At 45.5% G+C, this 18,280-nt stretch overlaps 6 protein-coding genes and 1 long non-coding RNA gene across 14 annotated transcripts; 2 read left to right on the top strand and 5 right to left on the bottom strand.

Moving 5' to 3' along the window:
* The first annotated feature begins 223 nt into the window (after positions 1–223).
* Positions 224–2,766, top strand: LOC121405503. The gene is made up of 3 exons (XR_005968604.1): positions 224–311; positions 528–611; positions 2,363–2,766. It is a non-coding gene; the product is annotated as an uncharacterized LOC121405503 (long non-coding RNA).
* Positions 2,767–3,007: 241 nt separating this feature from the next.
* On the bottom strand, positions 3,008–5,896 carry LOC121405480 (putative ATP-dependent RNA helicase DHX57). The gene is made up of 4 exons (XM_041596182.1): positions 5,692–5,896; positions 4,834–5,591; positions 3,489–4,775; positions 3,008–3,423 (listed from the first exon to the last, which is right to left on the bottom strand). Exons 1-4 carry the CDS (start codon positions 5,760–5,762, stop codon positions 3,008–3,010), a joined length of 2,532 nt encoding a protein of 843 aa, XP_041452116.1. The 5' UTR covers positions 5,763–5,896.
* A 122-nt stretch (positions 5,897–6,018) lies between these two features.
* LOC111081961 lies at positions 6,019–6,968 on the bottom strand. Its single transcript, XM_022378133.2, has 4 exons — positions 6,848–6,968; positions 6,493–6,798; positions 6,250–6,425; positions 6,019–6,165 (listed from the first exon to the last, which is right to left on the bottom strand). The coding sequence occupies exons 1-4, from the start codon at positions 6,962–6,964 to the stop codon at positions 6,102–6,104; spliced, it is 663 nt and encodes a 220-aa protein (XP_022233825.2). The 5' UTR covers positions 6,965–6,968; the 3' UTR covers positions 6,019–6,101.
* Positions 6,969–7,024: 56 nt separating this feature from the next.
* On the bottom strand, positions 7,025–8,682 carry LOC121405497. 3 transcript variants are annotated; one of them, XM_041596237.1, is made up of 4 exons: positions 8,203–8,682; positions 7,797–8,132; positions 7,579–7,728; positions 7,025–7,252 (listed from the first exon to the last, which is right to left on the bottom strand). In XM_041596237.1, exons 1-4 carry the CDS (start codon positions 8,269–8,271, stop codon positions 7,025–7,027), a joined length of 783 nt encoding a protein of 260 aa, XP_041452171.1. In that variant the 5' UTR covers positions 8,272–8,682. The 3 variants fall into 3 exon arrangements, with proteins under 3 accessions (XP_041452171.1, XP_041452170.1, XP_041452172.1); XM_041596236.1 differs by having other exon boundaries at positions 7,579–7,731; positions 8,203–8,673; XM_041596238.1 differs by lacking the exon at positions 7,025–7,252 and having other exon boundaries at positions 7,465–7,731; positions 8,203–8,652.
* Positions 8,683–9,535: 853 nt separating this feature from the next.
* LOC111074372 lies at positions 9,536–10,676 on the top strand. The gene is made up of 3 exons (XM_022367124.2): positions 9,536–9,723; positions 9,794–10,342; positions 10,409–10,676. The coding sequence occupies exons 1-3, from the start codon at positions 9,661–9,663 to the stop codon at positions 10,577–10,579; spliced, it is 783 nt and encodes a 260-aa protein (XP_022222816.1). The 5' UTR covers positions 9,536–9,660; the 3' UTR covers positions 10,580–10,676.
* Positions 10,677–11,626: 950 nt separating this feature from the next.
* On the bottom strand, positions 11,627–18,188 carry LOC121405495 (putative ATP-dependent RNA helicase DHX57). 6 transcript variants are annotated; one of them, XM_041596229.1, is made up of 7 exons: positions 17,987–18,188; positions 17,241–17,910; positions 13,173–13,284; positions 12,419–13,114; positions 12,015–12,344; positions 11,782–11,949; positions 11,627–11,733 (listed from the first exon to the last, which is right to left on the bottom strand). In XM_041596229.1, the coding sequence occupies exons 1-4, from the start codon at positions 18,055–18,057 to the stop codon at positions 12,894–12,896; spliced, it is 1,074 nt and encodes a 357-aa protein (XP_041452163.1). In that variant the 5' UTR covers positions 18,058–18,188; the 3' UTR covers positions 11,627–11,733; positions 11,782–11,949; positions 12,015–12,344; positions 12,419–12,893. The 6 variants fall into 6 exon arrangements, with proteins under 6 accessions (XP_041452163.1, XP_041452162.1, XP_041452161.1 ...); XM_041596228.1 differs by having other exon boundaries at positions 11,627–11,698; XM_041596227.1 differs by having other exon boundaries at positions 11,627–11,949.
* Positions 14,306–14,945, bottom strand: LOC121405500. Its single transcript, XM_041596244.1, has 3 exons — positions 14,757–14,945; positions 14,514–14,689; positions 14,306–14,446 (listed from the first exon to the last, which is right to left on the bottom strand). Exons 1-3 carry the CDS (start codon positions 14,928–14,930, stop codon positions 14,383–14,385), a joined length of 414 nt encoding a protein of 137 aa, XP_041452178.1. The 5' UTR covers positions 14,931–14,945; the 3' UTR covers positions 14,306–14,382.
* Positions 18,189–18,280: the final 92 nt, after the last annotated feature.

Below are 18,280 nucleotides of genomic sequence, written 5' to 3'. Positions count from 1 at the left end.
GTGGGAACAGAAGAAGACGAACCACGATGATATTAAAAGCTGGATGTGTTATCAGGACAATCTGTCAGCGGAGAAGAAGAAGAAAATTAAACACAATGATATCAAACGCTGGGTGTTTACGCAAAACAAACACTTAAAGCTGGGGTCGAATGAGATGCCCAGCGAAGAGACAATGCTCGATGGTCCCCAAAATGATTATGAGGTACTGAGGTACTTCCGCTTGTGAGCGGAAGAAAGACGGTGACGCCTCTGGGATTTGGTTTAAATGGATAAACAAATACCCTGCCTACGATCGCATTGATTTTCCGAAAGTGTGTAGAAAATATTTTGTACCTCTTATACGCTCTTATAAAAATAAGCCAATCGTATGGAAAATTAATTCAATTATCGAATATACATGTGTCGTTTAAAAATCTCAATGGAAAAGCTCTGAAAACGGCTGTAAACAGCTGTTTTAATTAATAGAGAATAAATTGACTTTATTTTGAGGGAATATACTATTGGTTCTGTTCTGTTCTTCCCGGTAGATTCTGATGTAAATCAAGAATAAATGTATTCCACACATTTGATATGGACACTTGTACCCTTGTGTAAAGGGTATATGAACATGTGTAAGTTTCTCTAATCTCATTGAACCGACATACAGTTGTGTTCAATGAAATAGTAGTGCCGCACCTCATCACTTTCAAAACCCTTTTTGAGATATTTCTAGTCTTTCAAATTGAACAAGTGATACCTTTTTAAATAGACTGGACTGTTAGCATTAAAAAACCGAAGAAATATCCATACATTTCAGTTCCATCTTTTTGTTTTACATGACATAAGCCGAATACCCATAAAATATGCTGTTCAATGAAATAGTAGTGCTGGGTTAAATTAATTTTTAAAAATGAAAAAGCAAAGCCAATTTTTTGAAATAAGTCACCATCCGTAAGCTCAATTTGGTTATTGAATAATTTGATGAAAGAAAGTTTTGGACATAGCGGTACTTTTGATTTTGAGGCGTTGAAGAAATCATTGCTCGGTCCAGAAGAGGAGACCTAAGAGTTAGACTAAAAACTTAAGGCAGGAGGTATAATGGGATTGAAAACTAAGTTGTATGCACTCTCACTATTGTATTTAACCCAATTAACTAAAAGAAGTAGACTTGAAATCGATTTTGTATGCGAAAAAATTATTTCTTAGAGGATGGTCGGCGATGGTCGAAGGCAAGACCAGGCCTTTAATATCCTCAAAAATTATGAAAAAAATTTTAAATCGCTCTGTCAGTGATGTGACGGTTTTTAGACGGTTTATTACACATTATTTGAATGCAAGAAGTCCCAGAAAGCTCCGCGTTTGGGTCTAAGAGTACATGGGTGCATGAATTCAGTTTGGAAAAACGCATGTGGAATGGCCTGTGTCACAGTGACAAAAATACTTTTGACTAATGATAGTAAAGTTGTATTATATGGAAAGATAGGCTCAAAAGAATATGTTTGGCATTCACAGAAATCCGATTACCACCTAAAATCATGAAAAAATTAGCTTTGGGCATGCTAGGCTGAGCCCTATGGGGCCCAGCTCTTATAAGCTAGTACTTTCCAGCCTGGCATTTGAGTGTAGTGTGGTTTTCAGCGAAACTGTGTATGTAGGTATACTTTAGAATACATAACATTCATATTACAGTTGAAAAATTCATGTTAACAGGATCTTTTAACAGGATAATGACTTAAAATACCCAGAAAAGCTCGCTAGGAATTGATTTTTATCGGAAAAGATCGACGTTTTTCCATGGCCAACTGTCCAACTGGATATAAATCTCATCGAAATCTTATGCTGGAATACCAAATACATTGTTGCAACTGCAAATCCGTGAACCAGAGCCAAGTTTTAGCAAGTGGTTCATGGATTATTGGCTCAAATCCTATTGAAGCGTTGGCAAGAGATTAATGACCCATAGCCGGCCGGTGCAAGTTCGCAATGATAACCAAATTAATAAAAAACTATATATTAAAGCTCAAGAAACATGAAGAACATGAAATATATGTTTTTATTTGAGTTTCGTTGTTTTTTTTAATTTTCTAAAAAAACACTACTATTTCATTGAACAGCATATTTTATGGGTATTCGGCTTATGTCATGTAAAACAAAAAGATGGAACTGAAATGTATGGATATTTCTTCGGTTTTTTAATGCTAACAGTCCAGTCTATTTAAAAAGGTATCATTTGTTCAATTTGGATATCTGGAAGTGTCTCAAAAAGAGTTTTGAAAGTGATGAGGTGCGGCACTACTATTTTATTGAACACAACTGTACATATCTCGTGGTGGCATGGCATATTTAACCCACTTGTGACGCCCCCCCTTTGACTCTTCCACAGCCATCAAATCAGAGCGAACAAATAACTAAACGAGGTGCTAAAAGATCCCCCATTTGTAGTTGGTCATCGAGGCCTTAAATTGAAAATGCAAGCCTACGGAAAGTGCGAAATATGAATCCAGAACCAGATCGGGCAAGAGAGCGACAAATAGTTGAGATGTGGAGAGGGGAGGACTGCTGCCCGAGGCCCTCCCCCCACTCACAGACACATACGGTAGCAGCGTATTTAAATTGGGCAACTGATTCATGGGACATTGGGCATTACCCAAAATGTTGATAAGCATCGCGTTTAATTAATTACTCGACAAGTACATATGCTAGTTGGCTTTGATGTATCGACGTATCACAAGTGTCCGCCTGTAAATCCAAGTGTATTTAAATAAATTTAAAATGAATTGTAATTGATGGGATACCGCCAGATACCAGATACCAGGTAACGGGTAACAGGCAGGCCTCTCCATTGCGCCTCCTCCCCCTTGGCATTTCTTGGATGTCACCGATCGGTCACATGAATCGTTGTGTTACAAACTAGACCTCGGAAGTGATCGATTTTTGAGCTGATTTCTGCCCTAAACTGTTGACATCTCTACAAGTCAATCACATAGCAGATCGATAGATCGATCGATCGATTGAAAACGTTGATGAATTATGTGCAGGCAGGGCCACAAATATGCGCATTACAAATTACAAAATTACAGTCCACCACAAAGACGCAGTCGTCGATGGTCACCGAGGTCTCGGCTATGTTCGTGCTCAGCACGATCTTTCGCTTGCCCGCCGGCGCTCGCTTGAACACCAGCGCCTGATCCTCGCCGGACAAGGCAGAGTGAAGCGGCACCAGTACAAATTTGCCCGCCCGCGGCGAGAATAGCGAGTGATCGAGCAGGGCATCGTGCACCGTCTGGATCTCGTGCATGCCGGGCAGAAAGATTAGAATGGTGCCCGTGCGCGGCCACTCATGGGCGCCCTCCACAATGTACTTGAGCACGGATTCGATCAGTTCCGGATTGATGGTCATGGGCTCCATCAGGTAGATGCTCTTGCAGGTGGTCTTGCTGAACTCTGGTGGAGCAGGGGGCAGAGGCGCTGCAGTAAATCCGATAAGATCCAAGTCGAGCTTTACTTACCCGCATAACGACTGTAGGTCTCGGCCAGGGTTAGCTTCTCGTCCTTGATCTTTTTTCCGGGTGGCGGGCCCGCTGCCTGGACATCGGCGTATTCCAGCTCTCGCTGGAGTACATCCTGCTCAGACTTTTTCAGCTTGCGGCAGAACTTGGTGTCGTACTCCATGACAAAGTCGTTCAGATCGAGAATGTCCTCGAGGAAGAGTTGCTGCACGGGAAACGTCCGACCGGGTATGTCCAGCACGGGCGCCCCGCCAAAATAGTTGGAGAAGAGGCTCGCATTCAGAGTGGCCGACATGAGGATGACCTTGAGATCCTTACGCTCACGCAGTATATTCTTGAGGATGAGCAGCAGGAAGTCGGACTCCTCGGACCGTTCGTGCACCTCATCGACAATCACATGGGAGACGCCGCCCAAGAGCGGATCAGAGGCGAGCCGCCGCAGCAGTATCCCGGTGGTGCAGAAGCTGAGGCGGGTGCTTTGCGAGACCTTGTTCTCCAGCCGGATCTGGTAGCCCACCAGCTGGCCAATCCGGTCCAGCCGCTCGGCGGCCACACGCTCCGCCACACCGATGGCCGAGAGGCGGCGCGGCTGTGTGCAGATGATCTCGACATGGGGCAGGGTCTCCTTGGGCTGCAGCTGAAGGGCGCGAAAGAACCAATTATCAAGAATGAACTGCGGCACCTGTGTGCTCTTGCCGCAGCCCGTCTCGCCGGATATCACCACCACGGGCGAGCTCTCGATGAGGGCCAGAATACTCTCGATCTCGGCAAAGGCCGGCAGCTTTCGCCTGCCCTCGATCACCTTCTGGTAGCGCTCATCCTTCCGCCGCTCCACGAACTGTTGCAACAGCCGTCGATCCTCCCGGGCCTGTGCCTCTGTGTTTCGCTGGTAGCCTCCCTCAGAACGGGACGTCTGACCACGGGCATAGTGCGAGGGCTTCACCGTCAGCTCGCCCACACCATTGTCGATCGCGGCGCCCGTCTCCGGCTCGTTGTAGAAGAGTGAACGCTTGGGCGAGGGAAACCGGGCCGTGTCCAGCCTGCCGGCCAGATCTTCGCTGGACTGCAACAGATCACAGATGCTGTACACACAGGGTATGCCGTCGCGGCAGATATCCCTCGCCTCGCGGTACAGGTGGCGCGCATAGCGTAGCCTCAGCTCGTGCGGTATGTCGTGGCAGGTGGTCTTTAGGTAGATGAACGGCGCCTCGTACGGATACTGGCTGCCGGGTGGAAAGCGCACCTCCACATGGAACCACAGCTCGTTGTCGTTCTCATCCAGATTATCTGCGAATTAACACCAAAAGATTTTTAGATCTGAAGCACCGACAATCCACTCACTAACCTTTCTTTGGTGTGGAAGGAAGAACGGGCTGGGCCGGCAGCATGGCAAAGCGACACTTGGGACCGTATTTACAGGTGCCATCGCGTTCGAAGTTGCGACACCGCTGCGGCGCCTTCTTCTTCTTGTCGAGGGCTGCCTGGACAGAGGCGGCTGCTGCTGCGGCGGCAGCCTCACGAGCCTTTCGAACCTCTGAGGGGCTGTGGGCCAGTAGGTGGTCGATCTTGAACTTGAGATTCCACACCCGATTGCACTCACGCTCCTCGTAGGCCCGATCGTAGATGGACTCGAGGGCTTCCTTCTCATCGGAGCGCATGTCCAGCAGCTCCTGCTCGCTGGGTGGCTCAAGGTTAAGCTTTTCCTTTTCGGGGACGTGCATATATCGCTTATAGAGCAGCAGCAGGGCCGCTTCCGTATCGTTGCTGCAGTGCTGGTAGGCCTCGAGGCAGTGGGCGGCATGGAAGCCGTAGCACTCCAGCTTGAGCAGGGCATAGCGGCGAAGGCGATCCTCGTCGCTGCCATCGCCTCTGGTGGAGCTGACCCCCTGGACACTCTGCACCATCAGCGTGCCACGGTCCTGCCAATAGGCATGCTTGACACCGTGGCCGCCTCTCCCGCGGTCCTTGTACTTACTGATGTCCTCCAGCTTAAAGTCCGGCCCGTGTATGGTCCGTAAGGTGTCCATGGTCATCTGCTTGGACTCATCGCTCAGCCGTACGACATGCAGCTCTGTTTTGCGTGATTTGTTGTCCGCCACCGACCTGGGAGTAGCAACAGGCACGTTGCTTTACAGAAATGAAGAGAACGCGCTGATGAATTTATCCACGTAAATGTTCGGGTCGGCCGGCTGGAAGCACTTACGTGGTGCGGACGTCGCTGGGTGGCCGCATGAAGCAGAAGTCTTCCATGTGCTGCCTTGAGGAATCGTCCATGGTCGCTCTCAAGTCTCAAATCAAATAATATTAAAATTTCACAACTAAATATCTAAAATCCAGCAGGCGGCCGCTAAAAAGGCAATTTCACAAAAACGTGAAACTATCTGGCAGCCCCATCAGCTGTGTTTTCTTCAGGCCTTGCGCCGCGTTGCCACTTCTTAGGGCAGCCGGTGTAGGTGCAAATTTTCGCATATAAACGAAACTACGCGCCCCCGTCCTTGTCTTTACATATGTATGTACAGACTTTGCTGTCGGGGAAATGTTATGGAAATGGGTTTTATTAGTTTAAGAAAATGGTTAATTGTATGAAAGTTTCAGAATGAATTCCGTACTAATCTAATTGGAGGGATGGCCGTCATTGCGATGGTTTAAATCCACTTTAACTTCGTTAGCAAGTTCGCTGAAATGGAGGAAAACAAATATGCAATATTAACAAATATGCAATATTAACAAATATGTATGAAATATGTATGTGTATGCTTACAAGGCTTCGAGTGCGACCAGTTCGAGTATACTGATTTGCTCCAGCACGGCCTTATGATTCGCATCCTGCTCCTTGCGCTTGGAGCGTAGTATGTCGGTCGATTCCGCAGACTTTCTTTTCATTTCACTCAGTTTCATAGAATCCTCTTTAATGAGCTTCTTTAGATCTTCATAGCTCTGAAAAAACAAACACATATGTACTCCGGGATGAAATGCATGGGTGCAGAATGATCTCATGACATACCATCGATGTGAACTCATCATAGGCCACATTACCGCCCTGTCCCTCGGTGACCTGTATGGCCTTTTGGCAATGATCAGCATAGGCCAGGCCCAATCGTTGCTTTACTTTCACCAGATCGCTCAGTTGACTGCTCAGAATATTCTCCTTCGCAGTCAGTTCCTCCAAATTGGGCATCAGCTGTATCGAATTCTCCCCAACGATCGGAAGGCTCATCCTGCACATGGTTTCAGCCTTCTGATCAATTATCCGCTTCTGTTTTTCTTCCAGCTCATTAAGTTCGGTTTCCAAAGATGTATTCTCGGCGTGCTGTAAATCATACAGCATACAGATTGTGAAATGATGGCCTGCCGCTTACCGTTTGGCGCAGCAACTCTTCCAAATACGCCTGGATCATTGAAACGGGATCGCACACCGCTTCTTTCGCTTCTTGCTGGTTGCCATCAAAGGCGCACGCATTATCATCACTGTTCATTATTATTTGTGTGTTCTCGAGGAGCAAACAAGTGAATATTGACAAACAAAAACGCGCGGTCTAAACTTCGGTTGTTTTCCTTATCCAAAATGGCCGCCGATGTGGAGCTGGGGCAGCATCGATATTTGTGATGAAACATCGAAGTTTACGATGTTTTTTTTTAAACAAAGAAACAGTACGCCAATAGGCGTCAAATGAAGACTGGTAGACAAAGATAATTTCTGTTTGATTTTGGTTGGTTCGTAAAAACGCACAGCCGTTCAGGTCTAGCCAAATTGTACCTTCAATGTACAATTCTGAAGATGCGCTGCTACCAGTTACACTAAAGAGCCAAACGAAACATACATTTCTCTCGCTTACACTCACTGCTTCTCCCATACGCTTTATATCTCGTCTCACCAAACAAACAGTCAGTTCAAGTCAAGTCTAGTGGAATGCGGACATAAGCAACATTAGAGCCAACTAAATATATGGATTGAATTGTTTATACCAATAAGAGTTTATTGAACATAAACAGGTTTCTCATACCTGTATACAGGGATATGTTTTACTATAAGTTTTAAGGATTATATGATAGAAAAGTTTAGTACCGACTAATGGTTGGGATCTTTGATTTCCTGCATGCTTGACAGATCATATCCAGCAGGCAAATTGGTTTCTTGCTCCCAGCCAACAACGGTGACTCCTAAGTACGATGGGTGCGATGGGTGCGGAAGTGGAGACTCATACTGTACCGGCTTGTCGATATTGGGAGATTCCCCATCCATCTGTCGAAAATAATGGGGACAGTTGGACAAGATTATGGAGAAACCAATCAAATTTAGAGTCTTACTGTTGGTACGTGCAAAACGTAATGCCAACCGCCTTGGTGCTGATTATTTGCAGTTTCCTTCGGCTGCTCGCCACCCAACTGACCTAAGTCAGTCATGTTGTTGCCCGAATTCTGTGGCTCATATTCAATTTGACGGTTGATGGGCATACGTTTTGTCAAAGTCCCTGTGGATAGATCCATACTGAGTGCCTCATTCGTTCTGGACAGTTTTGACAGTTTTCGGATGATATCCACAAGCGGCGAAAGCCCAGACATACTCTTCTGCACGTCCTCGTCCTCGTCCTCGTGCTCTTCAACCAAACTGACGTTGCGTTCCGATTCAGCTTGCCCAGAAATCTGCCGAGACGTTCCAATTACATATTTATGTACATGTATTGACTGTTTCGCATATGTTTGATCCACTTACAAACTCCTTCTCTGAATTCTCCAGGGGAGTCAGCCTCTCACTGTCGTTCTTGCGTCCAAAAAAATCCATGTCGACTTCAAACGCGACTCAAAGAAAAATAACCCTTCTATTCAGCCGATTTCGTGATATTTCGAGCGGTTGTTCTCTGCGGTTCTGCGGCGCCACACGAGAAAGTCAGGTGTTTTGCTTCGAATAGGATCTCAGTGCTGTGCGAACGGTACGGTCCTCTCGTCTGAGAATGCTGCTGTCATATCCTCAGATTCTGCTTTGCCTTGCCATTCGCCATATATATTCGTGTGTGGTGTGTTTATATGTATGCATTCCATTTCAACCATTTTAACCTCAGATGAGAGGTACGTACATACATACATACATATGTACATATACAGTGGCTCCCTGGCATAATCGGACAAACGTTGTTCAATACAAATGTACAAAGAAATGCACTAGAATTAATGTCTTTGTTATAATTATTGTATGTACATATGTATATGTATGTTGTCTATCTCTCGGCAGAGGACACGAAGGCAGTCGCCTCGCTTCCCGCTTTTGACACATTTTCTATCAGGCTCTGTTCCACTCTTTCGTCTGCTGCTATGTACATTTGTGCGTTTCTGTGTATGTTTGTTTGTACATATGTATGTATGTCTAAAGCCGTTGGATGGCATGAGACAAGACTGATGCTTGCCATTTTCTATTTTCCTTTGCTCAAACCCTGGAAAAGAATGGATCAACATTGGTATACTCGCACAACCACGTATTGCGGCAAGGATCTCTCTCCCACTCCAAACAATGGCCTGATACTGATTTAAAAGCGGAAGCATAGCACAAACATTTTTCTATTTGATATAATAATTCGATTCGGCTGATTCCGACAAACTATGTACACATGTACATATGTATTTATATTTCTTTTGATTAGGGAAGACAATCTGTCGAATTTCGTTGAGATTGCTTGAAATCTGAGAGAATAGTTTACATAGAAACACCCTGTATGTTCAGACAGTACATATGTATGTATTATATACATATGTACATACAGATATAGTATATGCACTTATATACATATGTATATAAAAATGTATACTCTATGTGTTACAAAGCTCTGCCAAAGTAAATATATCCTCTGCAAGGGTGTTGTAGCGCAGTTTTTCTTTCTGTCTATTGATGAACGGGATAAAATGGTTGAAACAGGCGCAAAAGTGGAATGCATACATATAAGCACACACACAAATATATATGGCGAATGGCAAGGCAGAGCAGAAACTGAGGAAATGACAGCAGCATTCTCTACCGCTCACACATTACTGAGATCCTATTCGAAGCAAAACACCTCTTGTCTCCCTCTTACACACACTGAACCTGACATTCTCGGGTGGCGCCGCAAAACAGCACCGCTCGAAAATTACGAAATAGGATAGAAGGATTATTTTTCTTTGAGTCGCGTTTGAAGTCGAAATGGATTTTTTTGGACGCAAGAACGACAGCGAGGGGAAGACTCCCTTGGAGAATTCAGAGAAGGTAATTAGACAAAATCTATGCGAAACTGTTAATACATGTGCATAAATATGTAACTGGAACGTCTCGGCAGATTTCAGAGAGAGTCTCAGAGATTGGACTGGTCTGCCGCCAAATTGAATACAATGCGCAGAAGAATCTCGCTGACACTGGGCGCTTGGTGCTTGCGCAGGGGAATCAGTCACCGTGGGAACAGAAGAAGACGAACCACGATGATATTAAAAGCTGGATGTGTTATCAGGACAATCTGTCAGCGGAGAAGAAGAAGAAAATTAAACACAATGATATCAAACGCTGGGTGTTTACGCAAAACAAACACTTAAAGCTGGGGTCGAATGAGATGCCCAGCGAAGAGACAATGCTCGATGGTCCCCAAAATGATTATGAGGTACTGAGGGAGCTCGATGAAGCTGAACGTACCTTGATTGCGCAGGAAAAACTTTTGTTTGGACTTTCGTCTCTACCTCAGGAAACTTCGTCCTTTGATGCCTATTTTAACATGACATCTTCGAAGGACTGTGACATCAACATGGATGACCCCAAGTTGAGTGGTGATCACCCTAAGCAAGCTGCTAAGAATCAGCACAAAGGCAGCTGGCATAGCGTTTTGGATGCACAAAAAGTAAGAGTAAAAATTTGATGGGCTTGTCTATAAATCTTGTTTAACAATCCCCATTCTTTTCGACAGATTAATGGGGCATCTCCCATTGTCGGCAAGCCCGTGCAGTACATGTTCGCCCTTCCGCACCCATCGCTGTTCGCTGGGAGCCAGATACCACTTGTACTTCCTGCTGGATATATTCTGTTAAGCTTGGAGGAAATCAAAAATCCTAACCACTGGTCGCTTCGCCCAAACTAATCTTTTCTGCCAAATAGCCCTGACATGTTGAAGTACAGCAGATACATGCGTACGTAGTACGGATGGTTATCATTTTCATTAAAGATAATATAATTAATTATTAAATATTAAATAATTAAAACGCTGTTCTATGGCGCTACTGAATATTTCTATCTTAAAAGTGCGCGCCATTTCCTGGCAGGGGTTTGGTATTACTTATGGCTTTTACTGCCCAACATATGTACATATGTATGTAATGTTATTGGACAGAATGGTATAATTTACTGAATAAGTTGGTTCGTTAAATTTTTTTCTGTGAATTAATTGCAATATTCTTAGATACTTAAAAGGAAACGTGTATTGTATGGTCGTATTACACCACACTTCAACCACATCACTATTCAATAACCAGCAATAAGAACCTTATGGGGAAAAACATTCAGTGCAAGTGAGAGGTACATATATATAAAAAGCTCGGACATTATAATTTGCAGAATATAAATAAACTGTGCTGTGCTTTTTGGTGAACCAGAAACATTAACATAAATGTATCGTTGTGTTTGTGTATTCGTACCGGTATTTAGACTAGTGGAATACGACCATAAACGCCATTTCGAGTGCTGATTATCGCACAAAAATACCGATATTATTATTGTGCATGCATCGATAGGTAGAATCAAAAGTCGGTATAATCCGATCAAGTCTTGAAGCCACAGAAACATAATGCCGATTAACCCTGAACTGAACTCAAAAATAGTCCCGTTGAAGATATATCCCAAAAAAATAAATAAACTTTGTTTCGCCAGTCCAAGGAAAACTATCACCTGCAGCATCGATATTTGTGATGAAACATCGAAGTTTACGATGTTTTTTTTTAAACAAAGAAACAGTACGCCAATAGGCGTCAAATGAAGACTGGTAGACAAAGATAATTTCTGTTTGATTTTGGTTGGTTCGTAAAAACGCACAGCCGTTCAGGGCTAGCCAAATTGTACCTTCAATGTACAATTCTGAAGATGCGCTGCTACCAGTTACACTAAAGAGCCAAACGAAACATACATTTCTCTCGCTTACACTCACTGCTTCTCCCATACGCTTTATATCTCGTCTCACCAAACAAACAGTCAGTTCAAGTCAAGTCTAGTGGAATGCGGACATAAGCAACATACAGGGAACTGTTTTACTATAAGTTTTAAGGATTATATGATAGAAAAGTTTAGTACCGACTAGTGGTTGGGATCTTTGATTTCCTGCATGCTTGACAGATCATATCCAGCAGGCAAATTGGTTTCTTGCTCCCAGCCAACAACGGTGACTCCTAAGTACGATGGGTGCGGAAGTGGAGACTCATACTGTACCGGCTTGTCGATATTGGGAGATTCCCCATCCATCTGTCGAAAATAATGGGGACAGTTGGACAAGATTATGGAGAAACCAATCAAATTTAGAGTCTTACTGTTGGTAGGTGCAAAACGTAATGCCAACCGCCTTGGTGCTGATTATTTGCAGTTTCCTTCGGCTGCTCGCCACCCAACTGACCTAAGTCAGCCATGTTGTTGCCCGAATTCTGTGGCTCATATTCAATTTGACGGTTGACGGGCATACGTTTTGTCAAAGTCCCTGTGGATAGATCCATACTGAGTGCCTCATTCGTTCTGGACAGTTTTGACAGTTTTCGGATGATATCCACAAGCGGCGAAAGCCCAGACGTACTCTTCTGCACGTCCTCGTCCTCGTGCTCTTCAACCAAACTGACGTTGCGTTCCGATTCAGCTTGCCCAGAAATCTGCCGAGACGTTCCAATTACATATTTATGTACATACATGTATTGACTGTTTCGCATATGTTTGATCCACTTACAAACTCCGTCTCTGAATTCTCCAGGGGAGTCAGCCTCTCACTGTCGTTATTGCGTCCAAAAAAATCCATGTCGACTTCAAACGCGACTCAAAGAATAATAACCCTTCTATTCAGCCGATTTCGTGATATTTCGAGCGGTTGTTCTCTGCGGTTCTGCGGCGCCACACGAGAAAGTCAGGTGTTTTGCTTCGAATAGGATCTCAGTGCTGTGCGAACGGTACGTCCTCTCGTCTGAGAATGCTGCTGTCATTTCCTCAGATTCTGCTTTGCCTTGCCATTCGCCATATATATTCGTGTGTGGTGTGTTTATATGTATGCATTCCATTTCAACCATTTTAACCTCAGATGAGAGGTACGTACATACGTACATACATACATATGGACAAACGTTATTCAATACAAATGTACAAAGAAATGCACTAGAATTATTGTCTTTGTTATAATTATTGTATGTACATATGTATATGTATGTTGTCTATCTCTCGGCAGAGGACACGAAGGCAGTCGCCTCGCTTCCCGCTTTTGACACATTTTCTATCAGGCTCTGTTCCACTCTTTCGTTTGCTGCTATGTACATTTGTGCGTTTCTGTGTATGTTTGTTTGTACATATGTATGTATGTCTAAAGCCGTTGGATGGCATGGAAAGCGCACCTCCACATGGAACCACAGCTCGTTGTCGTTCTCATCCAGATTATCTGCGAATTAACACCAAAAGATTTTTAGATCTGAAGCACCGACAATCCACTCATTAACCTTTCTTTGGTGTGGAAGGAAGAACGGGCTGGGCCGGCACATGGGCAAAGCGACACTTGGGACCGTATTTACAGGTGCCATCGCGTTCGAAGTTGCGACACCGCTGCGGCGCCTCACGAGCCTTTCGAACCTCTGAGGGGCTGTGGGCCAGTAGGTGGTCGATCTTTAACTTGAGATTCCACACCCGATTGCACTCACGCTCCTCGTAGGTCCGATCGTAGATGGACTCGAGGGCTTCCTTCTCATCGGAGCGCATGTCCAGTAGCTCCTGCTCGCTGGGTGGCTCAAGGTTAAGCTTTTCCTTTTCGAGGACGTGCATATATCGCTTATAGAGCAGCAGCAGGGCCGCTTCCGTATCGTTGCTGCAGTGCTGGTAGGCCTCGAGGCAGTGGGCGGCATGGAAGCCGTAGCACTCCAGCTTGAGCAGGGCATAGCGGCGAAGGCGATCCTCGTCGCTGCCATCGCCTCTGGTGGAGCTGACCCCCTGGACACTCTGCACCATCAGCGTGCCACGGTCCTGCCAATAGGCATGCTTGACACCGTGGCCGCCTCTCCCGCGGTCCTTGTACTTACTGATGTCCTCCAGCTTAAAGTCCGGCCCGTGTATGGTCCGTAAGGTGTCCATCGTCATCTGCTTGGACTCATCGCTCAGCCGTACGACGTGCAGCTCTGTTTTGCGTGATTTGTTGTCCGCCACCGACCTGGGAGTAGCAACAGGCACGTTGCTTTACAGAAATGAAGAGAACGCGCTGATGAATTTATCCACGTAAATGTTCGGGTCGGCCGGCTGGAAGCACTTACGTGGTGCGGACGTCGCTGGGTGGCCGCATGAAGCAGAAGTCTTCCATGTGCTGCCTTGAGGAATCGTCCATGGTCGCTCTCAAGTCTCAAATCAAATAATATTAAAATTTCACAACTAAATATCTAAAATCCAGCAGGCGGCCGCTAAAAAGGCAATTTCACAAAAACGTGAAACTATCTGGCAGCCCCATCAGCTGTGTTTTCTTCAGGCCTTGCGCCGCGTTGCCACTTCTTAGGGCAGCCGGTGTAGGTGCAAATTTTCGCATATAAACGAAACTACGCGCCCCGTCCTTGTCTTTACATACGTATGTACAGACTTTGCTGTCGGGGAAATGTTATGGAAATGGGTTTTATTAGTTTAAGAAAATGGTTATATGTATGAAAGTTTCAGAATGAATTCCGTACTAATCTAATTGGAGGGATGGCCGTCATTGCGATGGTTTAAATCCACTTTAACGTCGTTAGCAAGTTCGCTGCAATGGAGGAAAACAAATATGCCATATTAACAAATATGTATGAAATATGTATGTGTATGCTTACAAGGCTTCGAGCGCGACCAGTTCGAGTATACTGATTTGCTCCAGCACGGCCTTATGATTCGCATCCTGCTCCTTGCGCTTGGAGCGTAGTATGTCGGTCGATTCCGCAGACTTACTTTTCATTTCACTCAGTTTAATAGAATCCTCTTTAATGAGCTTCTTTAGATCTTCATAGCTCTGAAAAAACAAACACATATGTACTCCGGGATGAAATGCATGGGTGCAGAATGATCTCATGACATACCATCGATGTGAACTCATCATAGGCCACATTACCGCCCTGTCCCTCGGTGACCTGTATGGCCTTTTGGCAATGATCAGCATAGGCCAGGCCCAATCGTTGCTTTACTTTCACCAGATCGCTCAGTTGACTGCTCAGAATATTCTCCTTCGCAGTCAGTTCCTCCAAATTGGGCATCAGCTGTATCGAATTCTCCCCGACGATCGGAAGGCTCATCCTGCAGATGGTTTCAGCCTTCTGATCAATTATCCGCTTCTGTTTTTCTTCCAGCTCATTAAGTTCGGTTTCCAAAGATGTATTCTCGGCGTGCTGTAAATCATACAGCATACAGATTGTGAAATGATGGCCTGCCGCTTACCGTTTGGCGCAGCAACTCTTCCAAATACGCCTGGATCATTGAAACGGGATCGCACACCGCTTCTTTCGCTTCTTGCTGGTTGCCATCAAAGGCGCACGCATTATCATCACTGTTCATTATTATTTGTGTGTTCTCGAGGAGCAAACAAGTGAATATTGACAAACAAAAACGCGCGGTCTAAACTTCGGTTGTTTTCCTTATCCAAAATGGCCGCCGATGTGGAGCTGGGGCAGCATCGATATTTGTGATGAAACATCGAAGTTTACGATGTTTTTTTTTTAAACAAAGAAACAGTACGCCAATAGGCGTCAAATGAAGACTGGTAGACAAAGATAATTTCTGTTTGATTTTGGTTGGTTCGTAAAAACGCACAGCCGTTCAGGTCTAGCCAAATTGTACCTTCAATGTACAATTCTGAAGATGCGCTGCTACCAGTTACACTAAAGAGCCAAACGAAACATACATTTCTCTCGCTTACACTCACTGCTTCTCCCCATACGCTTTATATCTCGTCTCACCAAACAAACAGTCAGTTCAAGTCAAGTCTAGTGGAATGCGGACATAAGCAACATACAGGAACTGTTTTACTATAAGTTTTAAGGATTATATGATAGAAAAGTTTAGTACCGACTAGTGGTTGGGATCTTTGATTTCCTGCATGCTTGACAGATCATATCCAGCAGGCAAATTGGTTTCTTGCTCCCAGCCAACAACGGTGACTCCTAAGTACGATGGGTGCGGAAGTGGAGACTCATACTGTACCGGCTTGTCGATATTGGGAGATTCCCCATCCATCTGTCGAAATAATGGGGACAGTTGGACAAGATTATGGAGAAACCAATCAAATTTAGAGTCTTACTGTTGGTAGGTGGAAAACGTAATGCCAACCGCCTTGGTGCTGATTATTTGCAGTTTCCTTCGGCTGCTCGCCACCCAACTGACCTAAGTCAGTCATGTTGTTGCCCGAATTCTGTGGCTCATATTCAATTTGACGGTTGATCGGGCATACGTTTTTTCAAAGTCCCTGTGGATAGATCCATACTGAGTGCCTCATTCGTTCTGGACAGTTTTGACAGTTTTCGGATGATATCCACAAGCGGCGAAAGCCCAGACGTACTCTTCTGCACGTCCTCGTCCTCGTGCTCTTCAACCAAACTGACGTTGCGTTCCGATTCAGCTTGCCCAAAAATCTGCCGAGACGTTCCAATTACATATTTATGTACATGTATTGACTGTTTCGCATATGTTTGATCCACTTACAAACTCCGTCTCTGAATTCTCCAGGGGAGTCAGCCTCTCACTGTCGTTATTGCGTCCAAAAAAATCCATGTCGACTTCAAACGCGACTCAAAGAATAATAACCCTTCTATTCAGCCGATTTCGTGATATTTCGAGCGGTTGTTCTCTGCGGTTCTGCGGCGCCACACGAGAAAGTCAGGTGTTTTGCTTCGAATAGGATCTCAGTGCTGTGCGAACGGTACGGTCCTCTCGTCTGAGAATGCTGCTGTCATTTCCTCAGATTCTGCTTTGCCTTTCCATTCGCCATATATATTCGTGTGTGGTGTGTTTATATGTATGCATTCCATTTCAACCATTTTAACCTCAGATGAGAGGTACGTACATACGTACATACATACATATGGACAAACGTTATTCAATACAAAAGTACAAAGAAATGCACTAGAATTATTGTCTTTGTTATAATTATTGTATGTACATATGTATATGTATGTTGTCTATCTCTCGGCAGAGAACACGAAGGCAGTCGCCTCGCTTCCCGCTTTTGACACATTTTCTATCAGGCTCTGTTCCACTCTTTCGTTTGCTGCTATGTACATTTGTGCGTTTCTGTGTATGTTTGTTTGTACATATGTATGTATGTCTAAAGCCGTTGGATGGCATGGAAAGCGCACCTCCAGCATGGAACCACAGCTCGTTGTCGTTCTCATCCAGATTATCTGCGAATTAACACCAAAAGATTTTTAGATCTGAAGCACCGACAATCCACTCACTAACCTTTCTTTGGTGTGGAAGGAAGAACGGGCTGGGCCGGCAGCATGGGCAAAGCGACACTTGGGACCGTATTTACAGGTGCCATCGCATTCGAAGTTGCGACACCGCTGCGGCGCCTTCTTCTTCTTGTCGAGGGCTGCCTGGACAGAGGCGGCTGCTGCTGCGGCGGCAGCCTCACGAGCCTTTCGAACCTCTGAGGGGCTGTGGGCCAGTAGGTGGTCGATCTTTAACTTGAGATTCCACACCCGATTGCACTCACGCTCCTCGTAGGTCCGATCGTAGATGGACTCGAGGGCTTCCTTCTCATCGGAGCGCATGTCCAGTAGCTCCTGCTCGCTGGGTGGCTCAAGGTTAAGCTTTTCCTTTTCGAGGACGTGCATATATCGCTTATAGAGCAGCAGCAGGGCCGCTTCCGTATCGTTGCTGCAGTGCTGGTAGGCCTCGAGGCAGTGGGCGGCATGGAAGCCGTAGCACTCCAGCTTGAGCAGGGCATAGCGGCGAAGGCGATCCTCGTCGCTGCCATCGCCTCTGGTGGAGCTGACCCCCTGGACACTCTGCACCATCAGCGTGCCACGGTCCTGCCAATAGGCATGCTTGACACCGTGGCCGCCTCTCCCGCGGTCCTTGTACTTACTGATGTCCTCCAGCTTAAAGTCCGGCCCGTGTATGGTCCGTAAGGTGTCCATGGTCATCTGCTTGGACTCATCGCTCAGCCGTACGACGTGCAGCTCTGTTTTGCGCGATTTGTTGTCCGCCACCGACCTGGGAGTAGCAACAGGCACGTTGCTTTACAGAAATGAAGAGAACGCGCTAATGATTTCATCCACGTAAATGTTCGGGTCGCCCGGCTAGAAGCACTTACGTGGTGCGGACGTCGCTGGGTGGCCGCATGAAGCAGAAGTCTTCCATGTGCTGCCTTGAGGAATCGTCCATGGTCGCTCTCAAGTCTCAAATCAAATAATATTAAAATTTCACAACTAAATATCTAAAATCCAGCAGGCGGCCGCTAAAAAGGCAATTTCACAAAAACGTGAAACTATCTGGCAGCCCCATCAGCTGTGTTTTCTTCAGGCCTTGCGCCGCGTTGCCACTTCTTAGGGCAGCCGGTGTAGGTGCAAATTTTCGCATATAAACGAAACTACGCGCCCCCGTCCTT

This window comes from Drosophila obscura, unplaced genomic scaffold (assembly GCF_018151105.1).
Source record: "Drosophila obscura isolate BZ-5 IFL unplaced genomic scaffold, ASM1815110v1 contig_97, whole genome shotgun sequence".
NCBI lineage: Eukaryota > Metazoa > Arthropoda > Insecta > Diptera > Drosophilidae > Drosophila > Drosophila obscura.
This window is presented reverse-complemented; position numbering and strand designations above follow the sequence as displayed.